The 19,648-nt window shown below is 48.3% G+C and overlaps 1 protein-coding gene across 1 annotated transcript in view; it reads left to right on the top strand.

The window, feature by feature from the left end:
• Positions 1-19,648, top strand: part of FANCD2 (FA complementation group D2) — a 909,275-nt gene that overhangs the window by 379,893 nt on the left and 509,734 nt on the right. Inside the window, exon 27 of the mRNA XM_078661284.1 lies at positions 9,784-9,885. Coding sequence (XP_078517410.1) covers positions 9,784-9,885 — 102 coding nt within the window. The remainder of the gene's footprint in view (positions 1-9,783; positions 9,886-19,648) is intronic.

Raw genomic sequence — 19,648 nt, 5'->3', positions numbered from 1 at the left:
GTGTCTGCCGGCGCTGACTGCGGCAGATTCACCATATTGGAGCCAGAGCCTTATTCATACGACAGTCCTGGATTGGGTGATGACTGGGAGGGGTCTGCGGGCCCTTATGGATACCAATTAGCAAATCCTGAGGACATAGGTATGAGGATCTGCCTGATGCCAGGGGACTGGATACCTCCCCAGACACTGAGGTGGTCTCTGCCACTACCGTTGCTATGGAGGAGGGTACCTCATTCGCAATGGTGGTGAGGAGGGCAACAGAGTCCTAGACCTTAAGCTACACTCAGTAGCAATCAAGACAAACTTGTTGACAAAGGTTCTTCACCATGAAATTGCTGCCACTGAATTGTTACTCTCATTCAATGAAGCCCCTACCGACGTTCTACTCGAGGCCTGGTCCAAGACCTGCACAGCGGCTCCTCTGCATAGGACAATTGCCCGCCGGCATCGTCCCGCCCCAGGGAACCCCAGTTTTCTCACCCAGGATCTCACACTAGAGAACCTAGTGGTCCAGGCCTCCACCTCCAGTTTTGACCTGACCACTGCATCGAATAAGGAATCCAAAAGGCTAGATACCTCAGGGAACAGGATGTTGTCTTCCACCAGCCTGGCACTGCGGTGGGTGAACACTGTGTGCCTTTTGGGCCGATACTTCCATACCATCTGGTACTCGGTTGCCAGGTTTGCCATCCGATGTGGGATGGATAGAACCGACTCAGTGGGCAGAGTGATTTCATTGTCGGTGGCCTTTAGACACCACACTTGGTTGAGAACCACTGGCTTTTCGTGGGTTATCCAAGGTTTGCTCATGGATATGCCCTTTGATGGCTCTCTGTTGTTTGGAGAGAAGGCAGACTCAGTGGTAGAGCGCTTTAAAGATAGCAGAGCTACAGCCAGGTCCTTGAGCCTTTCCATGGTTCCTAGCCAACTCCAGTCCGCCTTCCGCCCCTTTCCTGGCCATGGAAAGGGCTTCCAACCGCATCTTTACATGCCCAGCCACCCCAACCAGCAAACCGCACAATCTGTTTGTGTTCGAGGACGCAATTCCCACAGACCACAGGGACAGGCAGCCCGAGGTTGAACCAGCCCATCCCCCGATTTATACACCCCCCCCCCCCAATCCCTCCAGCCCCCAGCAGCAACAGCCTCCAATCCTCTTTAGTATGCCCTCTGACCATCATGGGCATCTAGTGGGGGGGCAGAATACACCATCGCCTGCACTACTGGAGGTCAGTAACATCTGACTGTTGGGTTTTGCAGCTCGTCCAAAGGGGCTATTGCCTTCTCCTCTTGATCACCCCCCCCAACCCATACCACAAACTTATGACAAGCTGATGTAGGACCATCTTTCCTTACTCTGTCAGGGGAGCTATAGAGAAAGTGCCGGCATCAGAAGTAGGTCGGGGGTTGCTATTCTCGCTACTTTCTGGTGCCAAAGAAGGGCGAAGACCATCTTGTTTCTAAACCTGCGCCTTCTCAATCTGTTCCTGAAAAAGGGGAAATTCAAAATGCTCATGCTCGCCCAAGCCCTGTCTGCCCTGGAACCAGAAGACTGGATGGTATTGTTTGACTTATTTTCACATTCCTGTCCTGCCTGCTTACAGACATTAACTGAGGTTCACAGTCCGCAAAGAGCACTTTCAGTTTGCTGTGCTTCCCTTCGGCCTTACCAGCACCACTCAGGTTTTCAAGAAGGTGATGGCGATGGGTGCAGCTCCTCTGCGAAGGTCAGGAATTCAGTCGTTCCCTACCTCGACTATTGGCTGTTGGAGGCAGGCTCACCCCAGACAGTTGTTTCCCACTTTCAGACTATGGCGAACCTTCAGCACTCGCTGGGGTTCACTATCAACGTGCCAAAGTCACTCCTGACTCCCTCTCAGATGCTCCTTTTCATCCGAGCTGTTCTGAAAACAGGTGCAGTTCCCTGCCTATCCTCCTAAGGGGTGAGTCCGGGATATTCAGGCTATCATACAAATGTGTTGGCCTCTATCCTGGATTTTGATGAGACTGACCCTGTTGCTGTTGAGCTTCATGGCCTCCTGCCTCCTTCTTGTGATGCATGCCCGTTTGCATATGAGGGCTCTGCAGTGGAACCTGACATTCCAATGGGCACAGCATCAGGGGAATCTCTCCGACATGTTCCAGATATGGAAGGGAACTGCGAAATACCTACAGTGGTAGCTCATGAACTGCAATTGGGTCACTGGCAGACACCTCTCCCTTCTCCAAATAGAGTTGACTGTAGTGACAGATGCGTCACTTCTGGGCTGGGGAGGCCATATGGGGGAGGTGGAGATCAGAAGATTCTGGACTCAGGCAGAATCAGGACTCCACATCAACTTGTTGGAGCTCTGAGTGATCTGATTGGCATTTAAGGCCTTTCTTCCTTCAATCAGGGGAAGGCTGGTTCAAGTGTTTACAGATAACACCATCGCCATGCGGTATTGCAACAAACATGGCGGGGTGGGTTCCTGGACCCTTTGTCAAGAGACACTGTCCCTTTGCACATAGCTGTAACACTAAGGCCTATCCATATTGGTTCTAAACCTGGCGGGCTTCCTGAACGTCAGGGCGCACAAACTCTGCCGTCAATTCCTAGCGGATAATGAATGGCGCCTCCATCTGGAGGTGGAGCTAGGTCTCTTCCAAGAAGGGGAGAGCCTTGTTTAGATCTGTTTACTTCCTTCGACAATGTCTAATGTCAGCAGTTTTGCGTGCTGGAATTTCCAAGGCTGCTCTCACTCGGAGCAGTTGAACATAAGCAGGTGTCCTCTGCCTCTTCGGGTGGATCTTCTGTCACAGCAGCAGGGCAAGGTTTTGCACCGAAGCCTGAAAACACCCTGTCTTCAGGCAGGGAGATTGAGTGGTGACAGTTGACAGCTTTCGACCTTCTACCCAAGTCTGCAATGTTACCTTGGCAGCCAGGCATCATTCCACCAAAATGGTATACTCCCGCTGTTGGAACAAGTTTGTGGTATGGTGTGCAGTCAAACATGTTACCATCTTCCTTCCAATCCTTTAATGGAGTATGTGGAGTCCGCTTATAGATACAAATGGTAATTCCTAAAGTCCAATGTCAAGAGAAGGCCTGAAAGTGTCTTTTACTCAAGCTCCTTGCCGCTCGACTTGCGATGTCTATCAAAGTCACCCGACGAGACAAGGAAGTGTTGTCACTCAAGAACTGGTATCTTGGTTGAGCCTGCGCCTGGGCTGTCTCCACATCTCCCTGATTTTAGTGCATACGACACCACTGACTGCATGCAGACGCTAAGCACTAAAGTTTGCTCATGCTGTTCTTCAAAATAATTTTTTATGTTGCTGTCCCCTTCTCCTCATATCATGTCTGTGCCTTCATTCAGATAAGAATTCTGCAGGCAGAAGTATCCAGTGGAAAAACATTGTTACTCAACTTAGGTAACAGGTTTTTGTTTCTCATGCTCATTTTGTCTTTCAGCAGAACACTTTTCACCCTGTCTACTACTGTTGTTTCGATATAGGAACCTGTTAAATATTTTCAATAATGTTTTTGATTTATTGCCGGTTGTCTCCCTTGCCTCTGTTGTGCAGGAAACAAAGGCAAAACTGACGTCATTGGGGTTGCAGCTTCTTACCTGAAAGAAACACGTTAGTTAGATTCCTTACCTTAGAATAACCCCCAGGCGTCAGACTGGATCCGGAAATTTTTGTATAGCAGTACCCTTGCGCGTCGGTAGGCGTCGTCTGCGGCTCCGCGTCCGTTGTCAGCGTCGTTGGCTCCGGGATGACATCGTCGGAGTACTTAGACGCCGCCCTCGCGTGCTGACGTCATTTCTTCTTTTTTTCGCACCAGCTAGCGCAGGTCCGGAGAAAGCAGTACCACCGTAGTCACTTTTTGACTAAACTTTTTGATCATTTTTGATCTCTTCTCGAGTCTTCACGACTCTCAGTGCCGGTAGGGAATGCCCGGGTACAAGCCCTGTACCGACTGCAACCGACTGATGTCGGTTACCGATCCCCACCGCCGGTGCTTGTATTGCCTTGGGGCGGACCACGACGACCGGTCGTGCCCCGACTGCCGGGCCTTGACGTCGAAGGCTAGGCGGGAGCGGTCCCGTAAGCGCCTCGAGCTCCGGCAGTCAGCCCCGCGCCGCTCAAGGTCCCGGTCCAGGAGGGGGTCGAGGGACCGGTCGCGGGGCCACAGTCATCGAAGCGCGACAAGTCGACACCATTCGTCGGGCTCCAAGTCCTCAGGTAAGAGGTACAAGAAGTCGAAGAGACGCCATCGCTCTTCTGACTCCCCCCGACGCTCGCGCGACACTGCGGGGGTTCGGGCGACACCGCCTCCGCGGCTCCACCGGAGCCTCAGGTGCCGCGGCCGTCTCCATGCCTGCCGGTCCCTGGGCTGAACGCGACGCCGGAGGAGATCGAGGCCTTCCTCATCGCCATGAGGTCCCTCTCTCCTCCGTTGGGTCCCGCGGTGCCTCCGGGCCCCGCGGCCCTGACTGGGAGTCCAAGCGGGCCGGGTGCTCCGGCCCCGGCGCAGTCGGGTGCTTCGGCCGCAGCGCCGTCAGTGACTTCGGTCCCGACGCCGCAGTCTCCCGCTGGATCCGGCTCCGGATCCGGGTCGCTACTGGTCGACCTCACGACCCTGCCGGCATTGACCTCCAGGGTGTCGCCCCCGGCGCCGTCTCCACACGCTCTCTCGGTCCGGATCCGGCGTCGGACCGGCATCGACCGACACCGCATTCGACGCCGGCTGAGGAGCCTTTCTTCTTTGATCCGGCTCCATCATTTCACCCTGAGTTTCAGGAGATGGAGGACGAAGGTGATTGGGAGGGGTCTGAGGACCCTCTGACACGTGAGTATCAGTCCTTGCAGGACTGGACAGAGGAGCTAGTGGAGGCCAGTGGTCTTGCTACCTCCCCTGACACTGGCTTTGTCTCCCCTCCTATCGTGGCTACGGAGGAGGGGGCTGCTTATAGTGTGATGCTGACGTGGGCAGCCAAGGCCTTGGCACTTACGCTCCGCGTCGCTACTGTGAGGTCTAACATCCTCGCTGAGGTCCTTAAACCGCAGACTGGCGCTCCGGAGCCTTTACTGCCGTTTAATGAGGCTCTCATGGACGTCCTGTTAGACACCTGGTCCAGGCCCGCTACAGGCCCCCTGTAGATAGGAACGTCGCCAGGTCCCACCGCCCAGCTACGGGCGACCCTAGCTTCCTGTCCACCCACCCAACCCCCGAGAGCCTGGTTATCCAGGCCTCTACTTCCCAATCTGCATTCCCAACTGCACCCCCAGATCGGGAATCCAAAAGGTATGAACAGTTTGGTAAGAAACTGTTCTCATCCCTCAGTTGTGGGTTGGGGTCAGTCAACACCGCTTGCCTTTTGGGCCGTTATACCCACTCTCTGTGGGATACGGTTGCGGCCGTGCTGCCAGAGTGTCTGGAGGGGGCCTGGGCAAAGCCCTCGCGGAGGGACGAAACGCAGCTCGGTATTCTATACGATGTGGGCTAGATACCACAGCCTCGCTGGGCAGGGCGATGTCAACTACGGGGGCGGTTCGCCGCCACGCCTGGCTGAGGTCCGCCAATTTCTCGGCCGATGTCCAGAACTCCCTCATGGACATGCCGTTTGATGGCAGCCGCAAGGCAGATCATGCGCTTGAACACTTCAAGGACTCCAGGGCTACGGCCAAGTCCTTGGGCCTCACGGGCCAGCGTCAGCAGCAGTCTGCCTTTTGCTCCTTTCGTGGCCAAGGAAGGGGCGCCCCTACACGTCTTGCCAGCCACGGGCCGCAGTCTAACATCCAGCGCAGCGGCGGACGTGGTAACCGCCGTGGCGCTTCCAGGGGACAATGGCGCGGCCAGCCCAAATCCACACCCGCAGCATCTGCCTCAAAGCCCTCCTAGTCCGAGCTTTCAGGCCCATTTAACGCCAGTGGGGGGCAGGGTCCGCCATCACCTCCTTCACTGGCGTACCATCACTTTGGACAGGTGGGTGCTGCAAATCGTCCGAAGGGGCTACTCCCTCCCCTTCGAGGTGACCCCTCCAGCCATGCCACCGCAGTACCACCGCGTGTCGGGGGATCACTTGCAACTTCTGCAAGAGGAAGTGTCAGCCCACTTGGCCAAGGGGGCCATCGAGCGTGTTCCTGGGCCAGAAGTAGGGTGTGATTGCTATTCCCACTACTTTCTGGTTCCCAAGAAGGGCAAAGGGGGCCTATGCCCTATCTTGGACCTACGGAACGTCAACGGCTTCCTCCGGAAGGAGAAGTTCAAGATGCTGACTCTGGATCAGGTCTTAGCTGCCCTGGACCCCGGAGACCGGATGGTAGCGCTGGACTTGCAGGACGCGTATTTCCACATCCCCATCCTGCCGGCCCACCGGCGTTACCTGCGGTTCATGGTAGGCCACGAGCACCACCAGTTCACCGTGCTCCCCTTTGGCCTTACCAGCGCCCCACGGATGTTCACGAAAGTGATGGCGGTGGTCGCAGCTCATCTGCGCAGGTTAGGGGTGTCAGTCTTCCCCTACCTCGATGACTGGTTGTTGAAGGTGGGCTCGCCCCAGACAGTCGTCAGCCACCTTCAGACTACAACCGACCTCCTGCACTTGCTGGGGTTTTCCATCAATGTGCTGAAGTCGCACCTGTGTCCCTCTCAAAGGCTCCTCTTCATCAGAGCGGTTCTGGATTCAGCGCAGTTTCGGGTTTATCCTCCCGAACAGCGTGTACGGGATATTCAGGCTCTGATTCCGATCTTTCCGCCTTTATCCTGGGTCTCGGTAAGGTTGATGCTGCAGCTTCTGGGGCTGATGGCCTCCTGCATCCTTCTGGTGCATCACGCCAGGTGGTGGATGCAGGCTCTGCAGTGGGACCTGAAGTTTCAGTGGGCCCAGCATCAGGGCAACCTGTCCGACCATGTCCGGATCTCGGAGGGCACTGCGAGACAGTTGCAGTGGTGGCTCACGGACCGCGATTGGGTCAGCGGCTGATCCCTCTCCCTTCCCCAATCGGAGCATGTAGTTGTGACGGATGCGTCCCTCCTGGGCTGGGGGGGCCACATGGGAGAGGCGGAGATCAGAGGCCTCTGGTCTCCGGCGGAGTCCCGGCTCCACATCAACCTTCTGGAGGTGCGGGCGATTCGGCTTGCACTGAAGGCATTCCTTCCCTCTGTCCGTGGAAGTGTAGTGCAGGTGTTCACGGACAACACCACCGCCATGTGGTACGCCAACAAGCAGGGCGGGATGGGGTCGTGGACCCTATGCCAGGAGGCTCTGCGCCTCTGGCAGTGGCTGGAACATCAGGGCGCGACATTGGTGGTTCAACACCTGGCAGGTTCCCTTAACGCCAGGGCGGACGAACTCAGCCGTCGGTGCATGATGGATCACGAATGGCGTCTGAACTCGGACGTGGCACAAGGTCTGTTTCAGCAGTGGGGAGAGCCTTCGTTAGATCTATTCGCCACAGAAGAGAATGCGCAATGTCATCAGTACTGCACGTTGGAATTTCCAAGGCGGCACTCGCTCGGAGACGCTTTTCGTTGCGAGTGGAGTTGCGGTCTGTTGTACGCCTTTCGGCCTATATCACTTCTGCCCAGAGTGCTGAAGAAGATCAGGCGTGACCGGGCCCAAGTCATCCTTGTGGCTCCGGACTGGGCATGAAGATACTGGTATCCTGAGCTATTCAGCATGTCAGTCGATCCCCCGATTCGTCTGCCTCTTCAGGAGGACCTTCTGTCGCAGCAGCAGCAGGGGATGGTCCTCCACCCGAACCTGTCCAGTCTCCACCGCCATGCGTGGAGATTGAGCGGCGACAGTTGAGGCCATTTGACTTGCTTCCTGAAGTCTGCGATGTAATTCTGGCAGCCAGGCATCCCTCCACAAAATCGGTATACGCCTGCAGGTGGAACAAATTTGTGGCATGGTGCACAGCAAAGGCTGTGGATCCACTCTCTGCCCCCCTTTCTGAGGTTCTCCTCTTCCTTCTTTCTCTTGCCCAGCAGGGCTATGCTCTGGGCACTCTTAAGGGCTACCTCTCTGCCATTTCTGCCTCCTTAAGGCTACCTGCTCAGCCCTCTTTATTCAAGTCCCTTGTTGTAAATAGGTTCTTGAAAGGCATCACTCATATGTTTCCTCCTGTTCCTTTCGTGATGCCGGGACTTGAAACTTGTTCTAACTTATCTGATGTGCGCTCCTTTTGAGCCACTTCATAACTGTCCTCTTCGTCTTCTCACTCTTAAGACTGCATTCCTGGTTGCCATCACCTCTGCCAGAAGAGTGAGTGAGCTCCAGGCTCTTTCTTCTAAACGGCTCTTTCTTCTAAACCTCCTTTCCTTTCTGTTCATCCGGACAAGGTGGTTTTAAGGACCCGTCCTTCTTTCCTGCAATATGTTGCCATGCCCTTCCACATCGGGCAGACCATCACTTTGCCCACCTTCTTTTTGCCTCCGCATCCCTCGAAAGAGGAAGAGAGGCTCCACCGTCGAGACCCAAAACTTGCGCTCTCATATTATCTGGATCGCACACGCCAGTTCCGGGTGGATGACCAACTCTTTGTTGGTTACATGGCCGCTAAGAAGGGACGGGCGGTGCACAATCGAACCATCTCTCGGTGAGTCGTCTTGTGCATCAAGATTTGCTACTCTTTGGCGAGGATGGAGCCTCCTGTTGGACTGAGGGCCCATTCAACTCGGGCCACCGCGGCTACTACTGCCCTGGGTCGGGGAGTCCCCTTGCAGGACATCAGTCAGGCAGCTACGTGGGCCTCGCTGCACACGTTCGCAAGACACTACTGCCTGGACAGCCAAGTCCGGAGAGATGGCTTCTTTGGCCGTTCCGTTCTCCAGGACTTTCTGGTGTGATCTTGGTTCGCAGACCCACCACCGGGGTTGGTATTGCTGGGGTATCTCTTCTAAGGTAAGGAATCTAACTGACTAATGTTTATTACAGATATATCGTTACCGAAGGTAAGTAACTTGTTCTATAGTGCTGAGCTGTCATTTCTGGCTCATGCCTGTTGCTGCTTAACCCCCAAAGTGACTCAAGAACTACCCAGCGCCCAGACTGTATTTAGGAAGATTCTATTTCCAGTTTGACACCTGGGAATTATTTCCTCAGAGGAGTAATGAGCAAGAAGGTCGAAAAGCCATTAAAAAGGTGTTAAGGAGGCTTAAGTAACAATCTTTTCTTCTTTATTATTTTCAAAAGTTTGTTTTTTTCTCTTTGCTTTCTGACAGTTTTTGCCTTAAATAAGTTAATGTGATATTAAGTAGTCTTCAGATGTTCCCTGCAAATCATTTGATTAAGTGCTCAACATTTGTTATCTAACAATTGTAAGGTACACCATAAACCATTGAGAGTCTCTTCTCACATTTTCAGAGTCAGTTCTCGATTGCATCTGTGTTGTAGTTGTTGAAAGTGTGTTGACAGTTTGTTATTTAAAAAGTTACAGTTAAGATCTTCAATAGATTTTGTCAATGGGAGCCTCTTCCAGTGTATCACAGAATCAACCGAGAACGCCCTTTTAATTATCCTTAGGCACTCGAAGAGGAGAGGGGTTTCAGTTAACAAAATCACTGTAGAGAAGAGGTTTCTGGCAGGCCAGCATTTTGCAAATCTGTCAATGTGGTATGATAGAATGTCAAATATGATTTATTGTTTTTAGCTCTGAATCATAATTTCACCTTTTAAAGTTGATGTGTATTGCCAAATAAACAGCATTTACTATTGACTCCTAGTTTGTGCATGGTCTTCCATTCATAGACTTAAGATTGTTTTACTCTTTCCAATGTTTATTTTTCAGCTACTTCCAACTATGTTCCTCCACCTGCAAACTTTGATTCTGAGGCTTCCGACAGCATTCCAACTGTCAGCACAGCACCTCCAAATAAAAAAGGCAAAAAAGGTATTCCTTTCTTAAAAGTGATTTTGAATGTGCCAACATTTTAGACATTTTTGTTCTTGTAAATGCCATCCCCATACAGGCTGTTCTTATCTTCAAATATCCTCTCAAAGTTTTTACATTTTTGCATGAAAGAGATATACGTAGTTGTGCTTTCCACACGGCATGTGAACACTCTCACAATATCATTAAAACATCCCATGCACCCGTTAATAATTTCCTCCTTTCTAAAACTCTTTTCATAGGGAGATGTGAGGTTTTTTGTTAACCTTTCTGCACATTTTTCACAAGTACTACCTGTTTACCTTTTTTCTATAGAAATTCCTAAATACAATCCTCCATTAGATCAGTCATCCCCAAAAATTCTCTTGAAAACTGCAGTTCACGTTCTAGACACCTGTAGATTAGAGCTTGGCAAATCTTTTTTTTTTTAATTATATATAGTGGGTCTGTATGAGGCAGTACTTCACAGGACCTCCTTAATCTTCTATAAGCCTCTGAGAGGAAAATGAAAAAGATACCAAGACAGAAACCAAGGAAAAAGAAACTCTGTTTTTAGGACGAAATCCCTCACCCAGCCAGAGGTGGCATGCTTCATCTTCGGGTTCCTACTCACAGCACTAACAGGTGTGTTAGTGGTGCAGGCTACATCTCTCATTGATTTTGAGTAGGGCTCTTAGGTGGTAACTAAAGGGCTATCATAATGCGAGCTGTGTGGTGTAGGTAATGGTTAGCAGAGTGTAGTGAACAAGTGAGCGTAGCAGGATGTGGACAGTAACTCCCCAGAATAAAGGGTCGACCCCCCACCCCTCATAACCTCCCTCCCCTTGCATTTCCCAATGACATTGCGGTGTACAATGGTTTGACTAATATGGTGTCAGACACCTATGTAGTCCACCTGGAAGAGGATCAAATTAACTCCTATTTCCTCCTCAAAATTATATTACTATCACAGTGGGAATACCACCTGCTGTCAATGCTTTCCAGATTCTGGAACAAGGGCTAGAAGCCTTCAAGGAACCAGCCTCAGCCAAAGCAGTGATGCCCATGGTTTAGAAGAGGTACAGACATTATTCTTCGAATCCCATCTACATAAAAGGCAAAAAACCAGCTGCCAACCACATGTTCAGAAAAACTCTAAAGTTTAGTGTGATTTCAATTAAACATGTAGTGGTAAGGTAAGACTTATTTTCCTATTCTGCGCATACAGAGATGCAGAAGGGAAATCAGGAAACCAACTTGTCCCAATGATGGCCTGAGACCCTTGGAGAGCTTCCATAGAGGCCGAAATATGTTGACAGGACAATAAGAAGGATGAGGGAGAACTAATCTCCCATTCCTCATCCAGATGAGTTTTTAACTTTGTCCTCTGTACCCTCCAAATACAAGAAAATCCATTGAGGTTTACACAGAGGTAGTTTTAACTCTGAACCCCACCCATATCCAACATCATTTATATTGATCTCCCTCCTCTGGAGAATGAGACTCCCTTGATGGTATTACCCTATCATGACGGGACTGATAAGCTAATGAGGAAGCATGCCATCAAAATGGGGGGAGACTTTTCAGTTCAATATCTGTGATTTTGCTCCCAGTAAACATAACTACTATAACTCCTTTCTAATGCAAAATGTTGTGCTACTGCTCTCATGTTTTGGGTGAGATAGTGATATTTCATTTGAATGATATACAGCAGTGTGGAAAAACCTCTGTCTCTCTTGTGGGACATCATTTTCAAGTTACCTCCTTTTGTCTGTAAGAGTCATGGCAAAAGAGTTCCTTCATAGCAGAGCTTTCGGGGAAGATATAAAGGTAGGAGAGAGTAAACAAGCTTTACGACAATAACTAAGTGGCTGTTAATGCATACCTTTACAACATCTAACCCCAGTGGGGGGCAGAATAGTATGATAAACAGTGGCACCATATAACATCCAGGTGGGTTTAAAACCTATTAAAATACAGATATTGTATACAGTTTTTAAAGAAAGATCTGAAACAGATTCCAAAACAGGATTTGACCCTTCAGGCCCCAGTGGAGGCAGGAGCCAAGTTGATTGAGATCGTTTGCCCTGGGTGTTCTGGGAGCCATCCTACTATGACTTTGCAAACTGGGTCAAGTACATCCTTTGCCTAGTCGACCCCGGGCATTCGGGCACTATATACATTTTAAAATCAAATCTTCCTGCACAGTGATCCAATAGACAGAATAATATATTGTCTAGCTCAGTTCTTATTTTTTTATTTAGAGCAAAGGTATTTAATCTCACAACGTAATGTAATACTGCATAGTGCAAATAGGGGAGTCAAATACAGGACTGAAATCTTGTGTGCAATCTTCCTTGAGGCATTACATCGGTTGTAGCCTCTGCCTGTTGATGTAGCTTGCCAACATCTAAAACCCCTCCCGTATCAAGTCCCTGATTAGGCACTGGTGCAGTGTTCTTAAATCACCTCCTGTGTGCAGATTTGTCAAACAGCTCAGTTCAAGTTCACCTCTTGGTGGTTATTTGAAGTTCTCTTTGTGGCTCAGTCTCTTCTTCTTGCAAAGTTTTCAAAGCCTGTGGTTGCCTGCCTGACATTGTTTAGATCCAGGGTGGTGTGGGATGGATGTGTGTAGCATTTCTGCTCCTAAGACTGCTGTAGAACAGTCAAAGCTGTGGTCTCACTGAGTACTTGATGGCCGCTCTTGTCTTTAAAAGTTGTGACTGCCCTAAGTCTGGTGCAGAAGGGAATGCTGGTACAACTGGTGGGGCATCCAGGCTAGTGTGGATTTTGAGTTGTTCAGCAGTTGCGTCCTCAGACCCCATCAGGACTTCCACTTTGCATTGCCCGAGCATTCCAACTCTGTCATTAATAGCCACAGCACCATTCACACACAGTGCTTGATATTTCCAGAAGTCTTGAAGCAGTTCACAAACAAACCGCTAAGGGAGTTTGGGGGTCCCTTTTCATACACTGGGTCACTCCTGGCTTCGCTCATTTGTTGTCTTTACCTCTTTCTGGGTGTTCACGTAATAGCAGAACTTTATATTAGGGGGGATGGCAGACTATGTTCACAACAACAGTGGGTATACAGAGTTTTTCAAAATAAGTAAAGGGAAATTCCCAATTTGGAAAAAACTGCCCTCACTCACATACCGAAGGATGTGACATGCTTCATCATAGGGCCTGCTACAAACGCCCTGGTGTAGCCACATCCAGGGCGGAGCATTAGGGAGGGGAAAAAATAATAAATTTCCACATTACAAGACGTACAAAACAATACGTGAATACGTACAATAAGTAACATACATAAGTGATACCGTGTGTAGAGGAACACCTCGTGGATCAAAAGTGCGACACAAATAGGTGCAGTAAGGACGTGTGTTAAAACTGATTAGGGGTGCCAAAAGAAAGAATTACTTTATTAGAACCAATTATGGTACCCTTATCAGGATTAAAAGAAAAGAAAGGATGGGAAAATGCCTTATTGAGAAAATGAGGTTTATCAAGGCTTCCCTCCTACCACTGCTTGAGTCAACATGTTTCGACCATAGATTGGTGCTCCGAAAGGTCACCCTGGTCTTCTTCAGGACTGTCGCGGTAGGATCCACCGGTTACCCTTGTCTTAATAAGATCCTTGGGTAGCCCAGCTAGGTGTAGGTCACTAGGATCCGTACTCTGCTGGGTCTGTTTCTAAATTAGTGGAGGAAGTATCCCCATATGAATCATGGGAAAACATTCCCCCACAACACACAATATGATCTGGAGTAATCTCTCTTTATAGTCCTGAGTATTAGTAATATTTTCAGGCTAGTCTCTGCTATGTAGCGATTCAAAACAGGGTTCCTCTCATACTCATTGGATCTTTCATACAAGGGAAGTGGTCATAATCAGCCACTCACAGTCTATACGTCGATAATAGTTTACGAAGTATAATATATTGCACGACATCGTGACACATACACACCACCAACACCCAGCCCCAATACTCCCTGCATCCACAACCAACCTATCCAAATGCTCCCTACAATTGGGGCAAGTAATGAGACTTAAAAAAGTCTCATTGTCATAAAGTCCAGCTAGGCTAGGGGCAAAAACACTACCCATGGAAGTGCCATGGGTTTGTAGGTAGATACCCCCTTCGAATTCAAAGAAATTTTTAGTAAGGGCTATATCTGCCAAATGTAGGATGAAAGCACGTGGGGTTTGGAAAGACCAGTCTCTTTCAAATAGCAGCGTTTCGAGGACCCTTAAGGTTTCACGTTGAGGGATATTAGTATAAAGGGCCTCTATGTCTAGCCCTATTAGGTATTCTTGATCATGATCAAACGTGACATCCTTCAGTACATTTAGGATGTTCTTTGAATTCGAAGGGGGTATCTACCTACAAACCCATGGCACTTCCATGGGTAGTGTTTTTGCCCCTAGCCTAGCTGGACTTTATGTGGGGGCCTTTGAAGACACCACAGTGTTGGACATCAATGGACCCTGGTTTAACAACCTGAAGCTATGGAAACGTTACATTGATGACGTCCTAGTGATCTGGAGGGGTGATAGAACATCAGCGGATCTTTTTTTTGAAGTGGCTCAATGCCCAGAACCCGTTCCTCCATTTCACCTCCACTGTCACCAAAACCAGCCTGCCCTTTCTGGACCTAACCATTGAACCGTGTGATGGGCTTCTGAAAACGAAAGTCCATCATAAGCCTACGGACAAGAATGCTCTCCTAGCCTTCGAGAGCTTCCACCCACGCTCCCTACGGGAGAATCTACCCGTGGGACAATTCTTCCGGATTAGACGGAATTGCTCTGATAGGGACGACTTTGTGGACGAAGCTATACATCTGTCCTCGAAATTACAACAGAGGGGGTACCCCACAAGAATCATAAAGAAAGCTAAGAAGAGAGCACTCAACGCTAACCGGGAAACCCTTTTGTCTGTTAACAAGAGGCCTCAGACTAAGAAACCTGTGTTTGTTTCTACATTCAACACGGCATCCCAACATATTAGAAAGTTGGTTTTAAAAAACTGGAAGATCCTGAACACAGGGGGGATGAAGATCGAGACACCTCTTTTTTCCTTCAGACGGAGCCAAAACCTGCAGGACCTCCTGATACACACTAGACCTAAGGACACAGGAGGAGTGAGAGAAAATCTTACAGCAACCGGTCTACCTAGAGTGACTGGTCATACTCGCTGTGGCTCATGCAGTGTCTGTCACTTGACAAGCAATTCCATCACTATTGACCTAGGACTTCCCACTCCCTGGGAACAGAGATCACACACTAATTGTAATTCCCAGGGAGTGATTTATCTCCTTACTTGCCCCTGCCAAAAATTGTACGTAGGGATGACCAGCAGAAAAGTGCGAGTACGGATCACGGAACACCGCAGCACCATCAGATGCGGTAAAACTAACACTAAACTGACGTCACATTTTGTTGAACAAGGACACAGCATCGAAGACATCAGATGGACTGTGATTGAGAAGATAAAACCTTGTAGACACCATCTAGAAGACCAGAGAGTGTTATTACAACGAGAACAACGTTGGGTCTACCGCTTGAAAAGCCATATAGTGGGGTTAAATGATGAGATCCCGTGGCAAACACTAGGGAGACAACTATGACAACTATCGTTTTCATAATGAGGTTTCTACTGTAGTTGGTCCATGAAGCCTCCTTGCTACACCCGACTATTGAAACACTCCAAGCTGTTATATCGTAAATTTCACAACATTAGCAAGCATGGATGGGCAGTGAGCGCAATATAATTTTTTTATTACTGTTGATTTCCCAGGGTACTGCCAAGGTCCGATAAGATTGTGATGGTGGATAGATGTTATCTTCCATTCCTTTTTTTGAGAACTTCTTTTCTCTCTCTGTGCAATTCACGGGATGCACACACGATACAACATTTGCCAATGCAGTTATGCTTTCTCCCTTTGATTTTCTGTCACACCTCTTACCTGTGGGTACTGTGTACGTGAGCCTCCTTAGGGCCGTATTTGTGTTGAGTGTGCCCTTTCATCCTTCGTGGGGGTCTGCCAATGCTTGTGGGCGTGTGTTCTCTTGAGACCTATAGGGTTGGAGCGCTCTTCCCGAGTTTGTGCTGACTCTGCGTGTGTGTCGGGGACCGGCCGCCCTCGGATTCTGTAGATGGGGGGGCCGGGATGAGAGACATGCCGGAATTTATTCCCGAGAAGACGGGGCAGTTCCGCAAGTAATGCGCACTTTGCGCACATGTGTGTGACCTGGTTGAGACCGTCGCTGCGGGCTGTGTGTATAGCATGAGTGAGGACGGGCTATGGGGAACTACAACTCCCGGAGGCCGAGACGGCCTAACTTGCTGACGCCGCGATGTCGCAACGGTAACGACGTCATCTTGCAGCGACCTTGCGCATTGAATAAACTGAGCAAGGAACGCCGCGTTCATTTACTACGCGGTGGTTCGGAGCCCGAGTATGCTTTGGCGGTAATTGCCGTACTGAACGGTAAGAGCAGCGGATGGGATACTTTAAGCAACGGCACTTCACTACACTTCGTGTAACTGCCACAAATGAGAAATTTATTAATTATTGCGAGTTAACTGACTCTCACTTTCCTTTCACTTCATGTAGATTGTGTTCATGGGCAAAAAACTCCCCGGGCGGCCATCAGTTCGAGTTTTTGATTTGTTTAAACTCGGTGAGTTCACCTAGACAATCGATTTATCGTATATGGGAACTCTAAACTCTTTGTTTAATTTACTTTTTTAAGTCTCATTACTTGCCCCAATTGTAGGGAGCATTTGGATAGGTTGGTTGTGGATGCAGGGAGTATTGGGGCTGGGTGTTGGTGGTGTGTATGTGTCACGATGTCGTGCAATATATTATACTTCGTAAACTATTATCGACGTATAGACTGTGAGTGGCTGATTATAAACACTTCCCTTGTATGAAAGATCCAATGAGTATGAGAGGAACCCTGTTTTGAATCGCTACATAGCAGAGACTAGCCTGAAAATATTACTAATATTCAGGACTATAAAGAGAGATTACTCCAGATCATATCGTGTGTTGTGGGGGATTAGCACTCACGCTCACTTATTTTCTTCTCTCTCTATTCTTTCCTAGTGAATGTTTTCCCATGATTCATATGGGGATACTTCCTCCACTAATTTAGAAACAGACCCAGCAGAGTACGGATCCTAGTGACCTACACCTAGCTGGGCTACCCAAGGATCTTATTAAGACTAGGGTAACCGGTGGATCCTACTGCGACAGTCCTGAAGAAGACCAGGGTGACCTTTCGGGGCACAAATCTATGGTCGAAACATGTTGACTCAAGCAGTGGTAGGAGGGAAGCCTTGAGAATCCTCATTTTCTCAATAAGGCATTTTCCCATCCTTTCTTTTCTTTTAATCCTGATAAGGGTACCATAATTGGTTCTAATAAAGTAATTCTTTCTTTTGGCACCCCTAATCAGTTTTAACACACGTCCTTACTGCACCTATTTGTGTCGCACTTTTGATCCACGAGGTGTTCCTCTACACACGGTATCACTTATGTATGTTACTTATTGTACGTATTCACGTATTGTTTTGTACGTCTTGTAACGTGGAAATTTATTATTTTTTCCCCTCCCTAATGCTCCGCCCTGGATGTGGCTACACCAGGGCGTTTGTAGCAGGCCCTATGATGAAGCATGTCACATCCTTCGGTATGTGAGTGAGGGCTGTTTTTTCCAAATTGGGAATTTCCCTTTACTTATTTTGAAAAACTCTGTATACCCACTGTTGTTGTGAACATAGTCCTTCTTAGGGGGTCTGGGGTATTGGAGTATAAATAATTTGGCCCTCTCCCCTTTTGTGTGTTTAATGGGATGGCAGACTACCCATATCCTGGCACACAAAAAAAAGTCTTGTCACTGTATAGATCCACAGAAGCGTAATACTTTACCACCACTGCTTTGTGTTTCACTCAGGGCAAGGACAGTAATCCTATGACTTGATATGAGGGCATGCTTGTTGCACCCCTCCAGGTCACAGAGCAGTTTCTGAACTTTGTATTATATCACAGTGGAGAGACCTAGGTGTATGTGCTCATGCTAGAGTAAAATGATGCCAGGTCCAAAAAAAAGCCAGGACACTACCTTCAGTTGGGCACTCAAGGCAAGGTTACATGCTCATTCACCATGTAGGAAACATTCTAATCCCAGTAGACCTTAAGACCCATACTGAGCCTGCGCTTTGTTAACAAGTTGATCAAGTCACAAAACTTCAAAATGACCACTCTTCATGAAGTGATTTCCCTATTAGAAGAGAACAACTTTATAGAAACAAGAGACCTCAAGGATGCATATATTTGCATCCAGTACACTGCAAATATTTAATTATATAGCACAGTGAATTTATTATCAATTCCATTCCTTCCCTTTGGCATCAGATCTGCTCCAAGGGTGTTCAGAAAAGACACTTGTGATAGCAGTAGCACACCTAAGATGTTACAGCAATTTGTTTCCTCATTTCTAGGTGCACGACTGGTAAAGGCGAGTGCTTTGGGGCAGTGTCAGCGGGACATAAAGATAATGGTGGATTTTAATATTCCTTTGGGTTTCACAGTCAACTTAAGAAATTGTATCCAACTCCAGAGACAACAAAGACAATTCTGGGGGCAACATTATTATGAGGAGAGGGAATCTACTGCAGGAATTAGTTCCCATTTTACCAGAATCCCGAGTCTCTGACAGTGAGAAATGTAATGAAGTTGTTAGGTTAGGGTTGATTTGCATTATATGTCTAACTGATTCCCAGTGTTTGTCTGCATATGAGACCAAATCCAGGAAATGCCTGAATGGTTAAACAGTTATTGGTTCCAAACTCAGGGTCATGAGGACAATGTAGTGGCTGTCACAAACAAGGCTCAGAAAAGGCACTGATAATACATGGCAAATATGACCTAATCAAGACATTTTCACTTGTTAACCCATACATTCATCGTAACAGATGTATCACATCAGGCATAGGTGCACACTTGAACAATTGAAAGATCAGGGTCCAATGCAGAGAAATAGATGCAGTAAAACACATAAATTGCTTAGCGCCTACAATTATTTTTCTACTTTTCGGATCCTTCTAAGGACAAATACAGTGCAAAACTGACCATACAACATCATTTTTATCATGTTTATTTCAGCTAGCACAATGGATATGGAATTGGGCAATTGCACACAACTTAGCACTACAAAAGGCACATCAGGTGTAGACAATGTTCATGCTGGCAATATAAGCTACAGGTAGGCAAAACACAAAGGGGAATTACAATCTTTACGATATCACATATTCAGTATATGAGTAAAACATATATTTGCAGCACATGAAAACACAGAATACCAAACCATTGCACCTAGGTAATACCATACAGGAACAGAGTGGAATACACTGTTGATGGCAATCTGGTACAGGTAATTAGCTTCAACATATCCTCCAAAACTACTGGTTCCGATTGTAGTAAGTTCAAAACGTCGGAAATGTTGTGAATACTTATAACTGCTGGACCTCCATAAACAAAAGCCCAATCGTCCCTTGTTGTTGATAATACTTATAACTGTCAGATGACCTCAACAACTGTGGTATTCTCATCTCGTGAAGATGCCTTGCCAAAGAAACATAAATCTCCCAGCACATAAGGATCTATCTTTGATACAAAGAGGGAAAAAATTCCAACCGGAACGTCAGGCTCTACAACTGGGGGCCTTGATGGGTACACAGTAGACTTTGTGCATTTACAGCTACCGGATATAT

This window comes from Lissotriton helveticus, chromosome 9 (assembly GCF_964261635.1).
Source record: "Lissotriton helveticus chromosome 9, aLisHel1.1, whole genome shotgun sequence".
Taxonomy (NCBI): Eukaryota; Metazoa; Chordata; class Amphibia; order Caudata; family Salamandridae; genus Lissotriton; species Lissotriton helveticus.
This window is presented reverse-complemented; position numbering and strand designations above follow the sequence as displayed.